General features: G+C 44.4%; 1 protein-coding gene across 2 annotated transcripts in view; it reads left to right on the top strand.

Moving 5' to 3' along the window:
- The window catches only part of PACS1 (phosphofurin acidic cluster sorting protein 1), an 81,024-nt gene that overhangs the window by 49,795 nt on the left and 9,238 nt on the right, over positions 1–21,991 (top strand). For both annotated transcript variants that reach the window (XM_084824078.1, XM_084824079.1), the window contains exons 9-19: positions 313–473; positions 4,075–4,168; positions 5,857–5,937; positions 6,048–6,163; positions 8,332–8,470; positions 10,566–10,670; positions 11,769–11,875; positions 15,131–15,285; positions 16,669–16,779; positions 17,894–17,996; positions 19,299–19,341. In XM_084824078.1, the coding sequence (XP_084680204.1) occupies positions 313–473; positions 4,075–4,168; positions 5,857–5,937; positions 6,048–6,163; positions 8,332–8,470; positions 10,566–10,670; positions 11,769–11,875; positions 15,131–15,285; positions 16,669–16,779; positions 17,894–17,996; positions 19,299–19,341 (1,215 nt within the window). The remainder of the gene's footprint in view (positions 1–312; positions 474–4,074; positions 4,169–5,856; positions 5,938–6,047; positions 6,164–8,331; positions 8,471–10,565; positions 10,671–11,768; positions 11,876–15,130; positions 15,286–16,668; positions 16,780–17,893; positions 17,997–19,298; positions 19,342–21,991) is intronic.

Genomic DNA, 21,991 nt, shown 5'->3' with positions numbered 1-21,991 from the left:
CTTGGTTATGAAATGTGTTTGTGGCTTCTCTATTTAAAATGGTGACACCCGAAGCAATATAGTTATCTGTCTGTGTTCTGAAGGATAGCACAAAACCTGCTAATAGTTTCCAGGTAAAATTGTTTGGCTGACTTAAGAATGAGGTCGCAAAGTTTCTTGCTTTGCAAATGCTGCACAGTTCAATACAGCTAAATGAAAAGTTGCTCCATCTAAGAAGTAAATAATTCAGGTCCTACCTTAAAGAATGGGAAGTTGTGTATTTGGAAAGCAGGAACTGTGAGCCATCCTGATTGCTAAGCCTTTCTTGAACAGGTTGGCTTTGGACTGGAGCATGTTTCCAGGGAGCAGATCCGGGAGGTAGAGGAGGATCTGGATGAGCTCTATGACAGCCTGGAAATGTACAATCCCAGCGATAGCGGTCCAGAGATGGAGGATACAGAGAGCATCCTCAGCACACCAAAGCCAAAGCTCAAGTGAGTGCAACTTGGAGGTGTTGGGCTCATCCCGGTGTGTGGTGGGGCAGAGTTTGGGAGCAAAGATTCCTGTGCATGTATGCAGCGATCTGCTGAGCTGGTCTTCTTCAGCAAAGCTTTTAAACTCTTCTTCAGCGGGAAGGCTTTGAGGCCTTAGTGTGCTAAAACACTCTTGTTTTCACACCAAGAGGTTCCTATCATTGACTGAGATGCATTGACCGGAATGCATTGGCATGAGGGAGCCACAGGGTTGGTGCTGTCAGTTACATTTATAGGGCTTTTGATCCATTTGTCAGTCCTTGGAGGAGAATATTGTTCAACTGTCAATGGCAGCGATATTTCAGGCATTCCATTGCCAGCTCTTTTCCCAGGACTTTAGGAAAGGGTAATTGTGTTCTGAGTGTTCTGCTTGTTCCTCATGCTGCTAGGTTCAGCAAAATACTGAACTGCACCAGGGGTTGGGTTTGAAGTGCTGTCCTGTAGGACTTAGATAAGGGAGGTACAGCCAAGCCTTGTTTTGATTCTGGAACCTTTCAGGGATAATGTCCACACTCATTCAAGCTCTCCTCTGCTACCCGGAGACATAAAAGCTTTAAAATACAAAGCCCCAAGCTTTTCAAGAGGTCAAATTCTGTGGCAAATCTTTGTGCATGGTGTGCGGGCTCGCATTATATACCATCCCCTGCGCTATTTGGGTAGCTGTATGGAATTTACAGAACCATGTCCCAGTGCTCCAAGCATGTAACAGAAAAAAGAGAAGTTCGTACATAATAGGGGGAGCTTCTTCTTCTGCTCTCCGTTCTAGGGAAGCATATTCCCTTCCAACAGCATTCTTCCACTGGAGCCGCCAACCCACCCAGCTCCCTGCACACCCATTCTTTTCCACAAAGTATCTTGCTCTTCTTGGGGGTGTAGAGGATAGGAAGCATGAAGAGAACACTTGCACTCCCCAGTTTTGGGCTTTGTTTTTCTCCCCTTTCTTTCCTATTGCACAATCATGTTAGTGGTTCACTTTTAAACAGGAGCTTAATCTTCGTGACTGGACCATGTTAAAGTCCTGGCAAAAGCAATTCTTCTCAACATCAGCCTGTGTCACTCGCCTTTGAGCCATTCTGGTTCCTATTTATCTTGCCCAGATAATTGAAGTCAGCCAAATCTTTCTTTCTGCCTCTCCATCCCCTACTCTTTAGAGTTCAGTCTGGTAAAGTGGGTGCTTGAGAAGTCAGCTAAATGGTAGTCACGCTTGTGAAGTATGTTTCTTTGGGAGGCAAAGGAGGGGAGAAATAGCTAGTTTGTGCTGGGGGGGCCTTTTGGGTCTGGGGGCTACATTGCCAATCTTTAAATTGTTAGCCAGTGGACAAAACAAGAAGCACTCAGAGGTTCAACTGTCTCAACTGCACAGTTTTTTAAAGAGGATTTGTATCCTGCCTTTTTATGCTAACAATATTACAAGGAGATTTAGATCTACAAGACAGCTAACAACAATAAAAACAAAATAATAAAACAACTGAAACATAATACAACCCCCAATTAATCAAGAGCAAATGAATCAACTAAGCAGCAGTAAAATGAAAACACAAACCAGCAGAAAGATAGAAGCCAACCAGGGAAGGATTCTTTCACACTTTGAGAACCCCAGATGCCCTCTGGAACAACAACAAAATTAACCGAGAGGAAATGGGATGAGCTTCCAAAGCCTCTGTGCCACTGTGTGATGGCCCTCTCCTCGGTATCCAGCCCTCCTTCATGCCCATGGTACTTCATATGGCAGGGGGACCTAGAGCAGGGCCTCCAAGGAAGATTTTACATTGTGGGTAGATTCATACAATAGAGCGTGCAACTGTCTAGGAATACTGGACCCAGCCTGCTTTGGATTTTAAGGGCTTCAACACCAGCAGAAATACAGTCAGCAGCTCCTTCATAGGGCAGAGTTCCTTTCTCCCATGAGCAAGAAATGAAAGCACAGGAATTAAAGGTGGTTTCGCAGAGGGAATCTCCCTTTCCTTACACTTGCTCATCATGAGCAACAGCAGCCATAGCAACTTCCTCATGAGTTATTTGGGGAAAGCACTCCCCAATGCTGAAGAGGATCCAGCTTGGCTCCAGCAACAGGGCACACCCAACAGTGTCTGGCCTTGTATCTGAAGCCAAGGTTCCTCCAATTTCCAGGTTTCTTCCTCAGGAAACCCCCTCTCTGACCTTTAGAAATCCTGGTTGATGTGTCTCTCAGGGCTCAATCAAAAAGAAGGGTAGACAGCTTGATGAAAACATTGACCCAGAGAAAAAGGCGAATTCCATGTGAGGCATAATTAGGAAAAGGAATAAAAAATAAAACTACTGAGATCATATTACCCTTATACAAATCTGTGATGTGACTACAATTGGAATACTGTGTACAGTTCTGGTCACCACGCGCGCGCACGCGCGCGTGTGTGTGTGTATGTGTGTGTGTGTGTGTGTGTGTGTGTGTGTATATATATATATATATATATATATATATATATATATGAATGAGTTGGAAAAGTGCAGAAAAGGGCAACTCAAATGATCAAGAGACTGAAGCAACTCCCCTATGAGGGAAGGTTATGTCTGGGACTGTTAAACTTAGAAAAAAGGTGAGTAAGCAGGGAGACATGATAGAGGTCTACAAAATTATGCATGGTGTGGAGAAAGTGGGTTGAAATACATTTTTCTCCCTCATAATACTAGAACTCGGGGTCAGTCCCATGAAGCTGATTGGTGGGAGATTCAGGGCAGATCAAAGGAAGGACTTCTTCACACAGCATGAGTTAATGAGTTATGGAATTCACTTCCACAAGATGTAACGATGGCCACCAATTTGGATGGCTTTAAAAGGGGATTAGACAGATTCATGGAGGGTAAGGCTATCAATGGCTACTGGTCCTAATCCTATTGACCAGGATCAGAGGCAGTATGCCTACGTACATCCTTTGCTGGGGAACATGGGCGGGAGGGTGCTGTTGCACTCCTGTCCTGCTTGTGAGCTTCCCATTAGGGCACCTGGTTGGCCACTGTGTGAACAGAATGCTGGACTGGATGGACACTTGGTCTGATCCAGCAGGGCACTTCTAATGTTCTAAAGGGTGGCATTAAGTTAGTAAGAATCATCTAAGGTTCATATTGAAATGGGTAAGGGCCTGAAGCGCCCTACGCCTGTGCGAGGATACTAGAGTTATCAACTGTCCTGGATGGCTTCTTTTCCATACCTAAGCTTTCCTTTTGATAAAGGAAGTGTTTATCTGCCATCCTGGAAAGGCTAACACTGAACCAGTCAGAAGAGGATCCCCCGTCCTCTTTTAGCTGATGTCAATTGAGTGGAGAGTTCAAGTGGCACTGAGGTGTCTTGCAGTAGTGTTTCCCCCAGTGCACTACCTGAAGTCACATTTCAGCCCTGCAAAAGTTGCCAGCATTGCAGATCATCTATAGCAGAAAGCCACAGGTTGCCGATCTGCTAATGAAGGTGGAAGGTCTTATAAGAAGAGAATTGCTGCTTTGATCCAATTTCTCTCTGCTGTTCTTGCAGAGACTCATCACACAGTTGATCATTCTTCTTTGATTTTACTGCTTTGTTCTTTTTCAGGCCTTTCTTTGAGGGAATGTCACAGTCAAGCTCCCAGACTGAAATCGGAAGCCTTAACAGCAAAGGGAGCCTTGGCAAGGATGCCACCAGCCCAGTAAGTAATGAGAAAGGGAGAACATAGTTTGTTTCCTGGACTGAATCAGAATTAATCCAACCCTTGGGTTACAGTAGACTGTGATTCATGTGGGAGGAAACAACTTGGATTGTTCCAGGAATTTTGCCATATTCTTCTGGTTGTGTCTGTGTGGGAACAATGGCAGAACCACTGTTGTGGGCCAGTAGCTAGCATTATGGTGTCCCTGTGGCAAATGAAAGGGATTCACCTGTCTTGTATTGGTCATATTTGTCTATGTGCTTCCTGAAAGAGCAAAGAATAAGCCTGTGAAGGAACTGGGGTAAACCTGAGGTAAATGTTTAAGTGCTATGTTTCATTTCAACTACTAATGGTCTGAAGGGTTTAACATTAGAAGAAAAATGTATGGTTTTTACTCGGCTTGTTCCTGAGTGGAGTTACATTGTAGATATGGTGTGCTGGCAAATTGGCAGTTACTGTAACCACTTGGAAGTGAAAATGAAGCCAGGTTCTCTCTCTATATATGGAAAGATAGGATTGAAATTGGTACCATCTGATTGGGAAATAACTGAACATTCTGAAGATTCCCATTGACCGAATGTTTACACAGATGGGGTGACGGAATGTTAGACACCCCAAAGCTGGAGGGTTCTGACTGGAACAAATATAAGGAGCTGTGGAGAGTCTGAAAGGGGAGTCTGTCAGTGGGAGTCTGACTGGAGATTGCCTGAGGAAGTGTCTTTGTGAGAGGCTGGGGAGCCTGAAGAAGGCATCAGCCAGGAGGAAGAGCAGCTACAAGACCAGAGGCCAAGCTGAGAGCATGTGGGGCAGAAGCTAAAGAAAGTCTGCAAGAGGGGAAAGGAAGACTCCTGGAGCAGCCTTCAGGGGAAAGAGCTGAAGCCTGAGTGTTAGCTGGTGGCAGTGATCTGAAGACTGAGCAGCAGCTGGACCACACTGAAGACTTCAGGAGAATCTTGGTGAACAGTCCAGAAAGTTCCAGGTGGAAGTCAAACCTGACCAGAAAGAAGACTGACTTTCAAGACCTCATTGTTAGGCCTGTGAGCCTGATAGGGGAATTGCATTAGGTTTAGTTAGGGGTATGAACTGGGGCGTCTAACACCTCATTAGTAGTAGAAATAACAGTATAGAAACCCTGTTTAAAAGTAGTAACAATGTTCTTAAAATAATAAACGTTTGTGTTTTCTTTTGAATAAAATACTATATATCTTTGTTAACTTTTCTAGAGCTTCTAAATGGGTTGGTTGGGGTAAGGGAAAACCAGGAATATGGATAATTGAGCTTTTTTGCTGTAACTTATAGTTGATTGTACTCTGACAGTTGCAATTAAGACTTAGTAACTAAAAAAAATGGGAAAAGTTGCTTCCACCACTGAAGACCCTTCAGGTCATGCCTTCTAGTGCCTTCACAAAATCCAGCCTTGAGGGCTAGGAGTTTGTGTGTGAAAGCTAAGTTTCCCAGGGATCTGAAGGCCGCTTTGCCTACTCTACTAGGGGTCAAATGTTGCCATTCACAAAGCTATTGTGATCAGGCAGTAAACAAAGTTATTTTATTTATGATCTGCATAAGCAATGTCTCTGCCAGAGACTATAGATGTGACCCATCTGAATCACAGCTTGCCTCCCTCCCTCCCTCCCTCCTTCCCTCCCTCTCTCTCTCTCTCTCTCTCTCCATTGCTGCTGTTTATCCAGATGGAAGCATCCATTGGGGATAAAATGAAACCTATCCGGAGTAAAAATGCAGATGACAGTATCAATGAAGCAGACACGCTGGTAAGCACATTTCTCTTCATTGCTGGTAGCAAACATCCTCACCAATAGAATATCCAGCTGCTTTTATCACAGATATTAATTCTGAATGCTCCTCTTCTCCTTTTCTCTAGGAAGGAAACGAGCAGGACACATTTGGAGATTCAACCACCACCTTAGTCATCCCAGAAAAAGTCAAGACTCCTATGAAGACCAGCAAGGGAGAGCTTCAGAGCATGGCGTCGCCAAGGTAATATGCGTTTAGGTTTTGTTTACTTGCTTGCTTGCTGTTATCCCTTTCCTCTGAAAATTGTGCAAAATGTCTATAGCTTAAATATCAGACACTGAACGTTCAGTGAACTATAGTATACCTTAATATTCCCTTGGCAGGGCTGAGCAACTAGTGGCTTATGTTAATCTGGTACTAGAAGGTGTCGGGAATCCTTGTATGCTAACAGAAGGGATTACGCTGAGGATCAAAAAGGCCCCGTTCCTTATTCATTGAGGGGCACCATCAAATGCTGCCCCTCAATCTTGTCTTTAGGGCTGACATCAAATATTTTAGGAATATTGCATCCTGCCCCAAAAAAGCAGATTTCACTGGAGTAAATTGCCTATGAGCAACATGCCTAATTTGTTTCCAAGAGCTCACATGCACTGTTACTCTTCCTACAGTAGCTTGAGTAACAGTGAGAGCAAGAGGCCCTTGTTTCAGGAAGCTTTAATTGTAACAGCCAGGCACAAAGGAATAATCCCAGGGTGAAATATGATCAATTACAGATATACATAGTTCTGGGTTCTCCAGGAAATGCTTTCCTTGCCACTGGGGTTGGAAATTTTCGCTGGGCTGGTATTGTCTGCTCAGGAGCACAAGAGTGGTTCCCCCTTGTGTGTCCTTCAGCTTTCATGGAAATAGAGACCTGTGGGTTCCTCCAGTTGCCTAGATGTCTTTCTCTGTTGAATTGACTAGTTGTTGGTTTTGGCCTGGCAATGACTCTTCAATCACTTCAACTCAGTGCTTTGCTTCTAGTAGCAATGCTGCTGCTTTGGATACATTTCTGTGGCTCCAGCACCTGGATGAGGATTTGACTTCAAAATGTACTGTACTGTTCATTACAAATGCTTTCTTTTAATTCGCTCTTTGGTTGTAAACTGAAATGTGTTGCATCTGCCTTTCTTTGTGGTGCTCAGGAGGCCGCAAATGACTGCATCTCAAATGCAAAATGTTGCTTTCTTGGGCCTTACTGCTTCTCCCTTTGCAAAGCAGATGCTTAGCAGGCGACATTCTCAGCAGCACCATATGTTTGTTTGCTCAGCTCTTTGCTTCTTTGCCTTTTTCCCTTCTTCCTCATGCAGCAACTCAATGATCTGCTTCTTTACCAAGGGCAGCAAATTCCCCGAGTGAACCACATGGTTTTATCCTTGAGTTTCTACCTTTTGCTTAATGTCTCAGACAGCAGCAAAAAGTTAGATGTGCCTTTGGGCTCCCTCAAGCTCAGTAGCAGTTCTGGGAAATGTCACTGGATGGGGTGGGGGCTTTGTAGCATCCAATTCAAGACTGAATCTACTTGGCTTACTAATACAGCTGTTCCTCCTACCTGCCAGCATTGCAGATTCCCCTGAGAGCTGCACTCTTGCCATATCATGAAGTTGTAGCCACAGTCACCCAAGGCTGTGTGCATTCTTCTTTCTTTCCCGTTGCCATCAGTCCAGTTGTTGCATCAAGATACCCCAGATCCTGTCTTTGGAATAACTATGAAAATGAAATACCTTTGCAAAACCTGATTTAGCACAATGTCCAAGAGCTGGCTTTCAAAAAGGGTTTGTTTTTTTGTAGGGACTGGAATGGTGGAAGACATGGTGGAAAGGGGGCATGTACCTGGGCAATAGAGAGCTAACAGGGGCAAGGGGGCAACTACCTACAGATAGAACAGAGCAGTAAAGTCCCACTTACTGATGACTGCAAGCCCTGCCAAGTTCCTTCAGGCTTTTTAATATTCATGGATGATATATTCTCAAGGGTGTATGTGTGTTTAATGAAAGCCGGAGTTGTCAGGATGCCAGATATTAGATGCCACACATGTATTTAGCAAACCTGCATGCATACAGCATGCACAACCTTTTGAATAATTTATTGTCCCGACGAGTGGAGACAGAAAGGGATCCAAGGCTCCATTGGCTGACCCGAACCATCCATCTTCATCCCAAGTATAAAATGTAAGAAGGGCTTAGATGGTTATGAGGCTTTACTGGATTCTGTTTAACTACCTCAGATAAAAGATCCTTAAGCTTTTGTGTCTAGGGAGAGAAGCTCTGTGTTTTCCCTCAGCTGTAGCGTGGCTTGTATTGTTCCTCCCCTGTTCAGTCAGTTAGGAAGTTCTGAGGGATTAATAACCATCTTTCCTTTGCCTGTAATAGCAAAATGGACAGTGCTGCCCACACACCACGGCAGAAGCGCAGCACCCCACTCAAAGAGCGACAACTTTCAAAGCCCCTCAGTGAAAGGACCAACAGTTCGGACAGTGAAAGATCACCAGACTTGGGTCATAGTACACAGGTAACCTGCATCCAGAGTCTGCAGTGCTGTGGCTTGAGTTCCCTCTGCCTGATTCTGGGAGCAGGGGCAGAGGTGGTTCTTCTTAAATCGCAGCTTGGCAACAGCCAACCGTGAGGGAAGGTAATTGTGCTAAGTTTGCTTCAAAACAGTGTAGTACCTTTCCAGTTGTAGCATTCAGGATCTCTTTAGTACTGAATACATACATCTTGACTAAAAGGTCGTCCTCAGAACAAATTATGCAAATTAAGTAGATTTACATAATTTTTGCTTCCAAACCTAAGCCTATGATGAATATGAGCTTTTTTTGCTAAGAAGGGAGTGGAAGGGAAAGAGTTTGGAATTAGGTAACTAGTAAAGGTAGGGAGCACTTGCCATGAGAGACGCAAGCCCCTACGCCTGACCTGGAAGCTTGTCCCAAGGCCTCCTTTTGGTTTCTGAACCTTTTCCCATTACTACCCACTTGTATTCAGCTTTAGTTTTTTACAGCCACTAGGGCTGGAAGCCATTTTCTTTTCATCAGCCCAATAATCATAGAAGTGAGGAATGAACATTGCCCAGATTATAGTGACCTACTGAAAGGAGTGTTTAAGAACTCAGGGTGGGGAGGGATGTTCTTTCCCATTCTGAATCATAGTATTAAAAGGTGCTAAGAATAGGATGAAGGCCTTCCCCTCTGCCATGGAAAACATACCTGCATGTTCCATATTGGAGCTAGCATGTGTTTTTCAAGGGGTGATTACTTTGCCCTTTGTTTGAATTCAGAGTTGAGTTGGTGATCCAGTAGACATTGTTTACTTGGACTTCTAAAAGGCCTTTGATAAAGTCCCTCACCAAAGACCCCTGAGGAAACTTAGCAGTCATGGAATAGAGAAAATGTCCTCTTATGGATCAGTAATTGGTTAAAGAACAGAAACCAAAGAGTAAGAAAATGTTAGATTCTCCCAATGGATGGATGTAAACAGTAGGGTCCCACAGGGATCAGTATTGGGACCAATGCTTTTCAACTTATTCATAAATGATCTGGAATTAGGAATGAGCAGTGAGGTGGCCAGGTTTCCTGATAATACCAAATTATTTAGGGTGGTTGAAACAAAAAGGGACTGCAAAGAGCTCGAAAAACAACTCTCCAAACTGGGAGCATGGGCATCAAAATGGCAGAGGCAGTTCAGAGTAAACAAGTGTAAAGTGATACATGTTGGGGTAAAAAATCCCAACTTCCAAGTATAAGCTGATGGGATCTGAGCTAGCAGTGACTAACCAAGAAAGACATCTTGGGGTTGTGATGGACAGCTCAATGAAAATGTCAACCCAGTGTGCAGCTGTTGTGAAAAAGCAAATTCCATGTTAGATATCGTTAGAAAAGGTTTTGAAAAAAACTGCCAAGATCATACTCCCCTTATATGAATCTGTGGTGCAACCACACTTAGGATACTGTACAGTTCTGGTCACCACACCTAAAAAAGGATATTGTAGAGTTGGGAAAAGTGCAGAAAAGAGCAACTCAAATGATCAGGGGGATGGAGCAACTCCCCTACGAGGAAAGATTACAACATCTGGGACTGTTTAGTTTAGAAAAGAGGTGAGTAAGGTGAGACATGATAGAGATGTACAAAATTATGCATGGTGTGGGGAGGGAGACATTTTTCTCTGTCTCTCATAATACTAGAACCCCAGGATCATCCATGAAGCTGATTAGCGGGAGTTTCAGGACAGATAAAAGGAAGGAATTCTTCACACAGCACAGAGTTAAACTGTGGAACTCTTTTCCACAAGACATTGTGATTGCCATCAATTTGGATGGCTTTAAAAGGGGATTGGACAAATTCCTGGACGAGAAGGCAATCAATGACTATTGGTCCTGATGGCTATATGCTACCTCCAGTATCACAGGCAGTCTGCCTATATACATCAGTTGCTGGGGAACATGGGTGGGAGGGTGCTGGTGCACTCATGTTCTGCTTGTGTGTTTCCGATGGGCAGGTGGTTGGCCAGTGTAAATAGAATGCTGGACTAGATGGACCTTTGGTCGGATTCAGCACAGCTCTTGTGTTTTTATGAACCATCCTTCCAAAATCCGTACAACTTGCCCCAACAGATTCCTCGCAAGATCGTTTATGACCAGCTGAATCAAATCCTAGTGTCAGATGCAGCACTGCCAGAAAACATCATCCTTGTGAACACTATTGACTGGCAAGGCCAGGTGAGAAGGTTGACTGTCACTGTATCTCCCAGTCTCCAAATATTAGGGACTTCAAAGTAGTAGTTGTTGTTGGTTGTTATTATGCTCCATTGGTACATGTGCAATTTTACAGAATACCACAAATAAAACGGTCCTTGTTGCAGCTAGTTTCCAGTGTAAAATTTGACAATAATAAGATCATACATAACAACGTCTGAGCTTTGCTAGTCAAGAAAGGCTCCCCTTGCCCCCCATTGCTCAAAAGCCAGACATTGCAAGTTCAGCAATTGGCAGGATGAATGGATCATATTAAGAATGTTCTATAAACGTTGTTTAATTTATTAGATAAACTCAATTTAGTATTGGCAAGCAAGAGTGCTAAGTTTAATTTGTGTCATCGAAGGTAGGTTAGGTGGAAAATGAGGCACCCAGGGGGAAGCAACTGTGTTATTTGCGAGAGAGATCTGTGGAGAGAGAGAGAGTTCCCCTCTGCTGGGCTAATAAAGTTCTCCCTAAGCCCCCTGATTTAAGCATATCCCTGAAGCCATGCAGTTAGGAGTCAGATGTCTTCCATAAAATAAAAGCTAGCATGTTCCAGAATCTGACAGGTAACTCTGATTCTGCACAGGTTGCCATGCAGTAATTGAATGTTTCTGGTAACAGGAAAATAAGGGAGGGAGTACTTAATGCTAAAGAGAGGCCATGTCCAGGCTGATTATCTGAGGATTGGGGGTTCTTTGTTTGTCCAACTGGGACCTATTTCATGTAAGCCTATATCTCCAAGTGACTGGAACTGTGTCCTCAAAAAAGGAGGAATTCTCTTAAAAACAAATGAGGCTGTCAGCTCATTGTCTCGCTGCACCTTGGTTGCTTTTTCTCTTGCCTGCTGGGCCCAGCATAGAATAGAACATGTCTCAGATTTCCATCACCTCAATTGTAACTGTGGCACCTTATGCTTGTATCCAAGGTGCTTAAGGGTACTCAATTACCAACCTTTTGTTTGAGATCATGTGGCCAGTGATTGCTAACCAGGGAAGAGGGGTTTTGTCTGGCAGCTGTATAAACAGAGCACCAAATCCCTCCACTGCTTACTTGCTTACTTCCTTGTTTTGCTTCCAGTATGTAGCTGATCTCCTTCAGGACCAGAAGAAGCCAGTTGTTTGCACATGCTCCACCATTGAAGTGCAAGCTGTCCTCTCTGCAATCCTCACGAGGATTCAGCGATAGTGAGTTCACAAAGCTATATCAGTAGTACCTCCACTTTATATTTTGTACTTAGCCCTTAAATAGAGAGCAAGAAAGAAATATAGATTCCAAATAACCTCAGTCTTGAAAAGAATTTGACTGAAGCCCTTGAACAGTCCTTGACCCAATCCATCCTGCTCGGGCTTTCCATCCTTGGGAAGTTTGTCTGCCCTTGAATAACGGAATTATCAGTTACTCCGTGGAGTGACTTCAGCTGAGGACTATTCTCTAAGGGGAAGACAGGTTTTCTATCTACAAGGCTGCAGGGCTCCAATGAACTTACGAAAGCACCTGCCTCTTCCTAAGGCAGATCGAAGCAGAAGGGTTGTGGACAAGGTTTGCTTTTATCCCAGCAGTAAGAAGGAGGCACAACCCTTCCGTGAAAGCTGCCTGCCTTCAGAATAAATGTGTGTGCAGGGGATTCAGTGCAAGTGCCCTATGCATAGATGACTTGCACAGGAGGAGCATCTGGGCTTCGTGTTATCCTTATTGATTGATTTATTACATTTCTATACCGCCTAACAGTCTTAGCTCTCTGGGCAGTTCCTTGCACCCCTTTTCTAGATTTTAGAAACCCAGCATTTTCCCAATGCCTCTTCCAGGATACATAAAATTGAGAACATGCCTACTGCCTCCCTGAAGTTATGGTTATGGTTCTTCTGAGGGCCACCTTTCATGGGAGCAGTGCAAGTAGAACATTGCTTGCCTGATGGCAAGTGATGACCCAGGAGTTAGGGCCAGTTCCTACCATACAGAATTGACATAGTTGCTGCGTGCCCTGATGGCTCCATTGCACGTTGCTCTGCTAACATGAAAAATTAGGCAGTTTGGGGCACTGCAGGAATGGGAAGTAAAGGCATTGATCAGCCCGGCTAGTAATCTCCCTCAGTCTGCTAAAAATATTCTTTTTATTTCATCTGTTTGTACCCTGCACCCACAGTAAAAGCAAGCATATTATAACCAGGTTCCATATTCTCAAAGGTCCTCTCCACTGTTGCCACCTGCCTAACCTTCCAAGCTGGCACATTCAGAGAACGGCCTAAAATGAAGTTCTTTAATGCATAAGCAGATTCAAGCTTAAATGCAAATTGAAGCTATTTTGACAACAGATGTGATCTTTCTCATTGTAATGTTTCATAGGCTAGAATCACCAAGGAAACAGCAACCTCATTGCTTCAGTAATATAAGAACAGGCCCTCAGTCTGTCTTCTCAGTCAGAACAAACATTCAGGGAACAAGATTTAGTGAGGTGCTTCTGGCTCCTCTGGGCTGATGCGCCTGATCTCAGAAGCTAAGCAGGGTCAACCCTGGTTAGTACTTGGATGGGAGACCGCCTGGGAATCAGGCTTCCTGCACTGAGCAGGGGGTTGGACTCAATGGTCTTGCAGGCCCCTTCCAACCCTATGAGTCTACGATTCTGAAGGCCACTGAAAATGCAGGCTTGCTGCCCCAGTATAGACCTGATTGGCTGCCTACAAAGGCGGCTCTATCCTCAACTTGCAGCTTCTTCCTCTCCCTGCAGTGATAGGAAGTCAGGTGCTGTATAATTAAAAGCACCTTTGTTCACTGTGTTCATTCTCACTGCAAGACACCTCCATCAGTTGCTGGCGGGGACATGCTGCAAGTCTCCCAGGAGATGATTCGCATTATACTGTATTGTCAGTTTAATTGGAGTCATGGCTTGGCTCTGGAGACTGCTTAATGCCAGGGTGCAAGCCCTGAAACATGCCAAGTGGTAATAACACTGTCTGTTGAGTGTGTGCAGAGTAATCACCACCTGCCACCAAACATGTGAGATTAGAGGACAGATCTTTCAGGGCAGAGAGCATGGAGGATTGAGACCTAGCACGTCTCACCTTAGAAACTGAGCACTTCATGCAGCTCTTTGACTGTGTTCTAAGTTTTAAGCTCTGCAGTATGAAGTAAGATGTCTTTGTTCTTACCTCTGCTCAGGACTATGTCCTACTGAAGTTCAGGGCAGAAATTATTTCTGCACCTGTAGGATAGGGGCCAAAGGTTTAGGCTTGGCTCCCGCCTCATGTGCCTGTTTTACCTCCAACGGCCTTTATAAAAAGCAGATGCCCAGGCTCCTAAAGGGTTTGCAAGGTTGTGTGGTCCTGCCAAAACAGAGGTATTGCATTACCTGCTTTCAGTGTTGTGTCTGGAAACAGGAAAGCTTCAGACGTCATTGTGGGGTTTAATGTATTTTTCTCTAGCTCTTGGATGCCCTCTAGTGGCCCCTGGTCATGGTGCTGCATTTTGTATGTTAAGACAGGCTCTTGAAGCTTTGAAGGCCTGCTCACTTCCTCAATGTGAGGGAAGTTGGGAGTTTACTAGAAGTGACCCCAACCCCCTGCCCCAATATTTGCACCACTCCTTCAGATGTATGGAGTACTTGAAACTGATAAGAGCTGGAGTGTGGGGTGTGGACCTGCACATTCACACATTGTAGGGAAATGGACCTTCCATTACTCCACTGTGACCCCTGTAATGTGTGGAGGGGAGATACATGTCTTATAACATGTGCTTCAGCATTGTAACTCAACATTCCTGCTTGTGATGTCATACATCTTTGCCCTATGCACATTACACTGGCCACCATGGAAATGTGCAATCGATAAATGGGAGCTTATCCTTCCTCTAATGTATGAAGCAGCCCTTAATTAAGTGGGGTGCTGGCAAACTTGTAAGTTACAGTGAACTTAGACAATCCAGTGAATGATCTAAGGGCACCCAGTGCCATAGGATTGTTTGAAATTAAGTGGCTGTGGGTCTGACAAGTGCCTGGGTGGGCGACCCCTGTAAGCCCCTTTTCTAAAAGGAAAAGTGATGTGTAAATAAAATGAAGGTACCTCTGAGGTGTCTGACTGTATTTGAATTATGCCTTACTATGAACTTGTATTAAGGTCAGTCATTATACAGTCCTTAGTTTCAGTTTGAATTAAGAGGCAAGAATTCTGTGGCAATGAATCCCTTTTTAAGAACAGGAGTAATTCCTTGAACCCATCCACTTGGGTGGGATGAATGTGGAATCTGTGTGTGTGTGTGTGTCTCTTTTGTGTGTGTCCTTCTTTGCTTTCAATGCCCAGGATACAGATCATTGTGACAACAGTTTCATAGCTTCTGGTCTTCGCCATTAGACAACTTGTTCTCCAGATTTGCACAGGTAGATGAAGTGAATGCAGAACCCAGCACACAGCGTTCTTAACTGCGCTCCGTTTCTTTTCCCCCACCAGCTGCAACTGTAATTCCTCCATGCCACGTCCTGTGAAGGTGGTATCTGTGGGGGGCCAGAGTTACCTCAGTGCTATTCTGAGGTTTTTTGTGAAGCAGTTGGCAAACAAGACATCTGACTGGCTGAGCTACATGAGGTTCCTCATCATCCCACTAGGTAATGGGGGCCTGTGTTAATGGCTCACTTGCGTGTTAGATGGCTATTGAGTTCAGCATTTGAAACCCAATAATTCTACATTTCAATGACAAAAAAGCTATCAGGTGTAGTGTAGTTCTTTTCATATAAACAAAATGAATGGTCTGAACTGGTCTCCTCCAATCTAAAAAATCCAGCCACTGATACTTACCAAAGGGAAAGGCTCGCTCCATCCAGCATCCTGTCTCTGGCTTTTTCTGGCAATCCACAGTGCCTTTCCTTTGAGGCAACTTACCATCCAAGAGTACATGTTGGGGACAGGTCACAACTGAGAAAGATAAATAAGCCTTTTCCCTGGCTTGTTCCGGAAGTAAGCAAGACTCAGCAGATCAGTGTCCAAGGCTGTCTCAGTCTTCTGCTCTTATAATGGAATCTTCCACAAGTCTTTGGAAGGGGTCATTTTGTGGGCATCTCTGATTTTGATTTTCAAGGACTCTAACAAAATGAGCAAAAGTAATCAGAAAGTAGTATCTGTTACCCTGCTGTTAAGGAGGTCTCCAAAGCACAAACTTCATTGTGACTTTACGTTCAAACTGTTTAATGGACAACCTCCATCTGCTAAGAAGACATTTTTCCTAAGACTGAAAGCTACAGTCTCAATTGTTGAGGGCAAAGTTTAATCAGTGAGGCTGAGAGTTAAAAACATGCCTGTTTGCTTTTGAAGTAATGTTTTTATTCTAACAAGTCACTGAAATTGGGAATAAAACAGAAAATATTAAAGATGGTATTTCCTTTTAACCATGAGTGGCAGCTTTTGTTATCTCACACTTCCTTCAATGTTTTCAAAAGTCATTTTTATTGAGGCTTCAGGAGCAAGAAAAGGATTGGTTGAAAGATAGGTAATATATTTTTTAAAATCTTAATTGGTTGACAGCCCCAGTTTTTGTCATGAAATAAATGGTTTACTTGAAGAAGAATGAAGTCACCAAATCATTAGGAATAAACTGATACATAGGCAATGTGATGCTCGTGACATGTCACTCCAAACCACAATAAACAACCAGCAATTGTGCATCCAGTTTATACATTTTAAAAGAAAAAAATATTTTTAACATTTATAAATGGGATGCACAATTGTTGGGTCATTTATTGTCATTAGGGATAACACTCCTGGGCTAGAAAAAGAGGCCAAACCCTTTTTTGGCCTAGGACCAACAAAAAGAACTCTGCAGAAGGAGAGTTGTGACACAGATTGTTGCAATGCTGTGGCTCGGGAAGAGATGGCTTCCTGGCACCAAAGGGCATTTTACCTCAGCAGCCATCTGTCAGGCTTGGTGCTGGATTGGCAGAGCTTGCCAGGAAAGCTGTAACAACAGAAAGGCCTTCCTGTCTTTTCTCCACCAGGTTCTCATCCTGTCGCCAAATACATGGGCTCTGTGGACAGCAAATACAGCGGGATGTTTCTGGATACCACCTGGAGAGAACTCTTCAGCAAATCTGAGCCACCTGTGACTGGTAGGAGGGGGTTGTTGGTACACAGTGGGTGGAAGAAGCACCTCCTTTCAAAAAGCTCTTCTTCTGCCTTGCTGAACTGGGGTTCTGCCCTGTACGATATGCTTGTTTTATGTAATTTAGAGCAGCAGTCCCCAACCTTTTTGGCTCCAGGGACCGGTCTCATGGAAGACAGTTTTTCCATGGACCAGGGGGGGTAGGGTTTCGCTGGCGGACTTCCGGCCGCTGGGATGCAAATGGCGTCCACATAGCGGACGCCATTTGCATCCCTATTCTTTGCAGTAATCGGCTATGTAAAGATTTACGTAGCCTATTATTTTAAGAACATTTGCATCCCAGCCGCTGGAAGTCCACCAGCAGCTGGAGCCGGCCAGCAGCTCCGTGGACTCGGGCGGGGCCAGTGAGGATTCCAGGGGGGTAAGGGACGGATCGCCCCCCCCTGCAGACCCCCGCGGACCCAAGGTGAGGGGGTTTTGCACACCCCTGCGGCCCGGTTGCTAACAGGCCACGGACCAGTACCAGTCTGCGGCCCGGGGGTTGGGGACCCCTGATTTAGAGGCAAGATGAACTTGGCATTCTAAGTATTGATGTGAGCCTTTTGGTACAATGCAAAGTCAGTGCTTCGTGTGCATGGTTCTCTCCCTGTGTCCTAGCTAGGGTTTGATGAGACGATGTTGCTTTCAGCAGGGTGTAGTGGCATAGAATTAGTAAGGCAAGCCATAGTACAAAGACCGCTTTCCCTGGCATCTAAGCCTCCAGCAGAGGCAAGTTTGGGGACTGCTGCAACGTACACATTGTTAAACAGGATTATGCTTTAGGGACATAATTTCTGGGGGGAAGGACAATAATGCTGTAGCACTGATGCTTACGACATTGAGGTGAGGTCTGTGCGTGTTCTCATACATCTGTTGCTGAATTGTGTTCTGCTCTTTGCTTCTCTATCTCACCCACCTCTCTGGCTTGATACTCTTATTTGCCTCTGTGCAAATACTGATGCCTCATGTGGCTCTTAGAGCCAATAGCACGAAGGATCCCCTTCGTGCTGGCCTTGGCAGAGCTGAGAAATTTAGTGCCTTTTTCCAGCTTGACTTTCCCTTTGGGTTATGTTCTTCTCCAGAATCTTTGGACGTGGTTGGCCGGATCATGCAGTACGTGAGCGGAGCAAACATGACCCACCAGCTGCCTGTGGCTGAGGCCATGCTGACCTGCAAACACAAATTGTAAGCCCTTTTCCCCTTCCTTTTATGGGGTGAGCAGACTTGAACTGCCGATTCAGTATAGTTAGCAAAAACCTAAATAGGATTGGTCCTGTTGGCAGTATCTGTATTTATTGAGCCTTAATTTAGACATCCTCTTTAACATGCCTTTACAATCTTCATCGTATTTGTCTACAAAGCAGCCTGATGAGGCAAGCCATTGTAACTCCTGGAAAAGAGGCAGGGAGTGGCTTAAAGCCACCAAAGAAAGGGCCAGGTTGTGCACTGTGGGATGTATTACAGACACAGAGTCATTCCTGTGTGTGTCTTGGCAACATGTGGCTTCAGCCTCCTTAAGCAATGCATAGCAGCCCAAGATAGTTCTGAAAACTCAGGATTCCTGGGGTTTGTCAGACATTCAGGGCCAGTTTCTTGAATCAGCAGGAACAAGAGGTTAATTCCTCCCCGCTGCCCGTACTGGATTGTTTCAAAGGGGTGGGTGGGTGGAAGTGTCCATCTCCAAATCCTCCCCTACCACAAAAAACAATAACTCCACCGTGCTGATCTTACAATAGCATGTGAGAGAGGAGACTAGGCTGAACACATCTCTGTCACACGCTAGTTTTCTACCTCTAAGTGGTTTATTTTGTGTGGGATAATTTAGACCTGCAGTAGTTCATCTGCAACCTAAAATGAGTACTGTGGGCTTGGCCACTTGATTTTACTGGTTGTATAAGCCGGCTCTTAAGTCCAATTCATCCATTGTGTTTACTCACATAGGCAGATAGCAGTGGCTTGTGCATCCATAAAAATATAATACAGAAACTGCCCATAAATGAACAACTGATCAGAAGTTCAAAGTCTGGTCTTCCAGGTTGAAGTCCAGCACTTTGTCTATTGTGCCACACAGGCTGTAGCATAAGGCTTCAAATCTGAAGGTTCATTCAGACATTATTGCCCCCATGCGTAGGCTGCTGAAAAATGTTTGACTCCATCCAGGGTCTGTAAATCATCTAGAATCCATTTAACCATATGGAGCAATTGAATCCATGAGGTAATCTGGTTTCAAGGATTAACAACCCCAGTGTGGAACCACTGGCAAATGGAAACTTCTACATGGGGGCGGTAACCCAGTGGGCCTGACCCTTTAAGCTTCACATTCTTCTCATCGAGTTGTGTTTCCGTGGAATGTTACATGTTGAAGACCTAAATTCCAGTTTATTTTGCAGACATGTAAAGTGGGAAAGAAGGCAGAACGCCCTTGCTCTTTTGCATCTCTTATTCTCTTCTTCCCTGGATCTTAACTGCTGTTTCCTTTGCCCACAGCCAAGATGAAGATTCTTACCAGAAGTTCATCCCTTTCATTGGGGTAAGAGGCTCTCTTTTTCTTGGATATGTCACTCCCTAATTTGAGCTTATCCAATTCAGGGTTGGTTTGCTCAAACCCTGTTGCACTGATAACTCAGATAACTTAGATAAAACCAACTTTTGGAAGACAAATGTGCATGCATTTCTCTGAGTGCATTTAACATTGGCAACCCATTCCATTTGCAAGACGATCATTTTATCCTACAGTGTTCCCTTCCCTGCTGATGCTGAACGGAAGTTATGGCTAAAATTCAGATGTGATATTCAATCAAATGACATTGTGTAATTTAGCTTGTGCTAAATTTATCTTTCTCAGCCAAGTACTTGGCAGTAAGCCTGACTGGATCCCATCTGATGAGTGGTGAAGTCATAAGCAACTGAAAACAGGCATTCTATGTTGGAAGATCTCAGAACTGCATCTCATATAATTTGACTTGATTTTTTAAAATACTTGTTTCACTTTCCCAAACTCAGGCAACTAGCAAAATCCTGGATATGGTTGATCTGCAAGTGAATGGGCTGGGATACCACTAGAATCATAGTTTGCTTAGTGCAAACATAATGCTTAATCATGGTTAACTTCCATTCAACCATAGTTTCACATCTTTGTTTGTGACCAGTCCTTATCCTTGGCTTAGGTAAAGACACAAGCAAAGGGCTGGATGTGCCTGATCTCGGAAGCTAAGCAGGGTCAGCCCTGGTTAGTACTTGGATGGGAGACTACCTAGGAATCAGGCTTCCTGCACTGAGCAGGGGGTTGGACTCGATGGTCTTGTAGGCCCCTTCCAACCCTTTGATTCTATGATTCTGAGGTATTCAGCTGTAATGCTTAACCAGGGTTGAAGAAACCAAACCATGGCACCACATTATATCTGCATAGGTTCGCAAGGTTTAGCCTTATTTTTTTTGCACTTCATTCTTAACAATCAGCAGCAAAAAGTTTATAGCACCACTGATATATTCCATTTGGTGAGGTTGCAGTCATTGTCCCCAGCAGTGTTGCTGGAGCCATTGACTGTCCAGCTGCCCCAAAGAAGGTGCTCCAGCCCCAGGGATAAAATCAGGTCAGGGAGGAGAACTATTTTCCCATGTGGCTGCTGCAGATCCTTTAAAGAGCAGCTGTTGGAGCACAGTACCTTTTTTTTAGTGACCACTGCCACATGTTTTTTAATCTTCATTTTATTGTGTGTGAACTTTTTTTTTTAATTACAAGCTGTCTTGGAAGCCTATTATCAGGCAGAAAGGGAGAATATAAATATTTTAAATATTTATGTTTAAGACCAATATACCACCTTTTGTTTCCATAGACTAGTTGTGCAATATACGAGGCACCACACATGAAATGTATCATGAAAATATACCCTCTGCCCTTAATGGAGCAGTAAAAGAAAGCTCTTTGGCACCAACTGTCTGTGATTCTTGAGCCTGACTTGATGATAGTCACTGAGCAAGGCAGGGATACGCATAACTATGGAAGCATTCGCACTCATCAGAGCTAGTGCCAACAAGGGAAGCCTGCCTTATCTCCCATCAGCAATCAGAGATAAGGGCCCAGTTTTCCTAGCTAGCATTACTGGTAGGGAAGGGAAACCTCGCTCTCATCTGAGGTCAGTGATCTGAGTTGAGAGCAGGGTTTCCTTTGCCAGATGTATATGAAGAGTGTGCATAACTGCAGGTGTGGTCCCCAGCCTGCCATCCAGCACCCTTGGGGCTAAAAAGGTTGTGCAGCCCTGCACGAAACCAACCAGGAATTGAAAGCTTGCTGTGTTGGCCAAACCGAGGGTCCTGGCCTGTCGCTCCCAGACAAATAAGGATCCATAAATAAACAACAAAACCTGGTTTGCAGTTCTGGCTTGTAAAGGGAGTGACCAGCCAGGATCCCCAGTTCGAATGACAGAGCAAGCTTTCAATTCTTGGTTAGTTTGGCAGCTCATGCTATTGGGAGGAGCCAAGAAGCAGCAAATCGCTTGCATGTACCAGTATGCACCTTAATTCACAATAAGCTGGGATTCTCCAGAATCCTAGCATTGTTCCATGAGATGTGGCCTATATTGTAATGGCTTGAAGGAAAACTGTTGCCTTTCTTGCATCACCATCAGTTCAGGGTTGCCTCATCCAGTTTTATTGCTTCAATTTTTTTGGTGGGATGACGCAACTAGTTATCTACAGAAAACTTTCCCCTTGCCCAGTAAAGTACCAAGTCACATAGAGAGATAGCCCTGACTTTTGCTATTGTCGTGTTTCAGATCTGCACCTCCCAATGATTGCAGCTTGCAAGATTCTGCCACATCTGTCTTATTTATTTTCAAAGCACAACTCTCCCAAGCAGGGGCACTTGTAAAGCAGAAGGCCCTTTTCCTCCCCGACACACAAGTTTCTGCCTGGCACTCAGTCTCCTGCTAGCCATTTTGCTGCCTGTTTCGTTTTCCATCCTTATCCAAACACAATGGGCTATGTTTGAGGAATTCATCCCTGCTTTGACGCAGAGGGGGGTTTTAATAGAAAGCTGCTGCTGTTTTGACCATGAGGTAAACATGCAGGATGGTGGCCACTGGGGGCCATTCTTTTTCTGCAAAGGAATTAGCATGCCTAGCAGGAAATGCAATGTTTACCCCCCTCCCAAAAAGCCATAGTGCTCTCAACTCTAAAAA

The sequence above is a fragment of the Heloderma suspectum genome, chromosome 17 (assembly GCF_057233095.1).
Source record: "Heloderma suspectum isolate Gila_16-S chromosome 17, 16-S_ref, whole genome shotgun sequence".
NCBI lineage: Eukaryota > Metazoa > Chordata > Lepidosauria > Squamata > Helodermatidae > Heloderma > Heloderma suspectum.
This window is presented reverse-complemented; position numbering and strand designations above follow the sequence as displayed.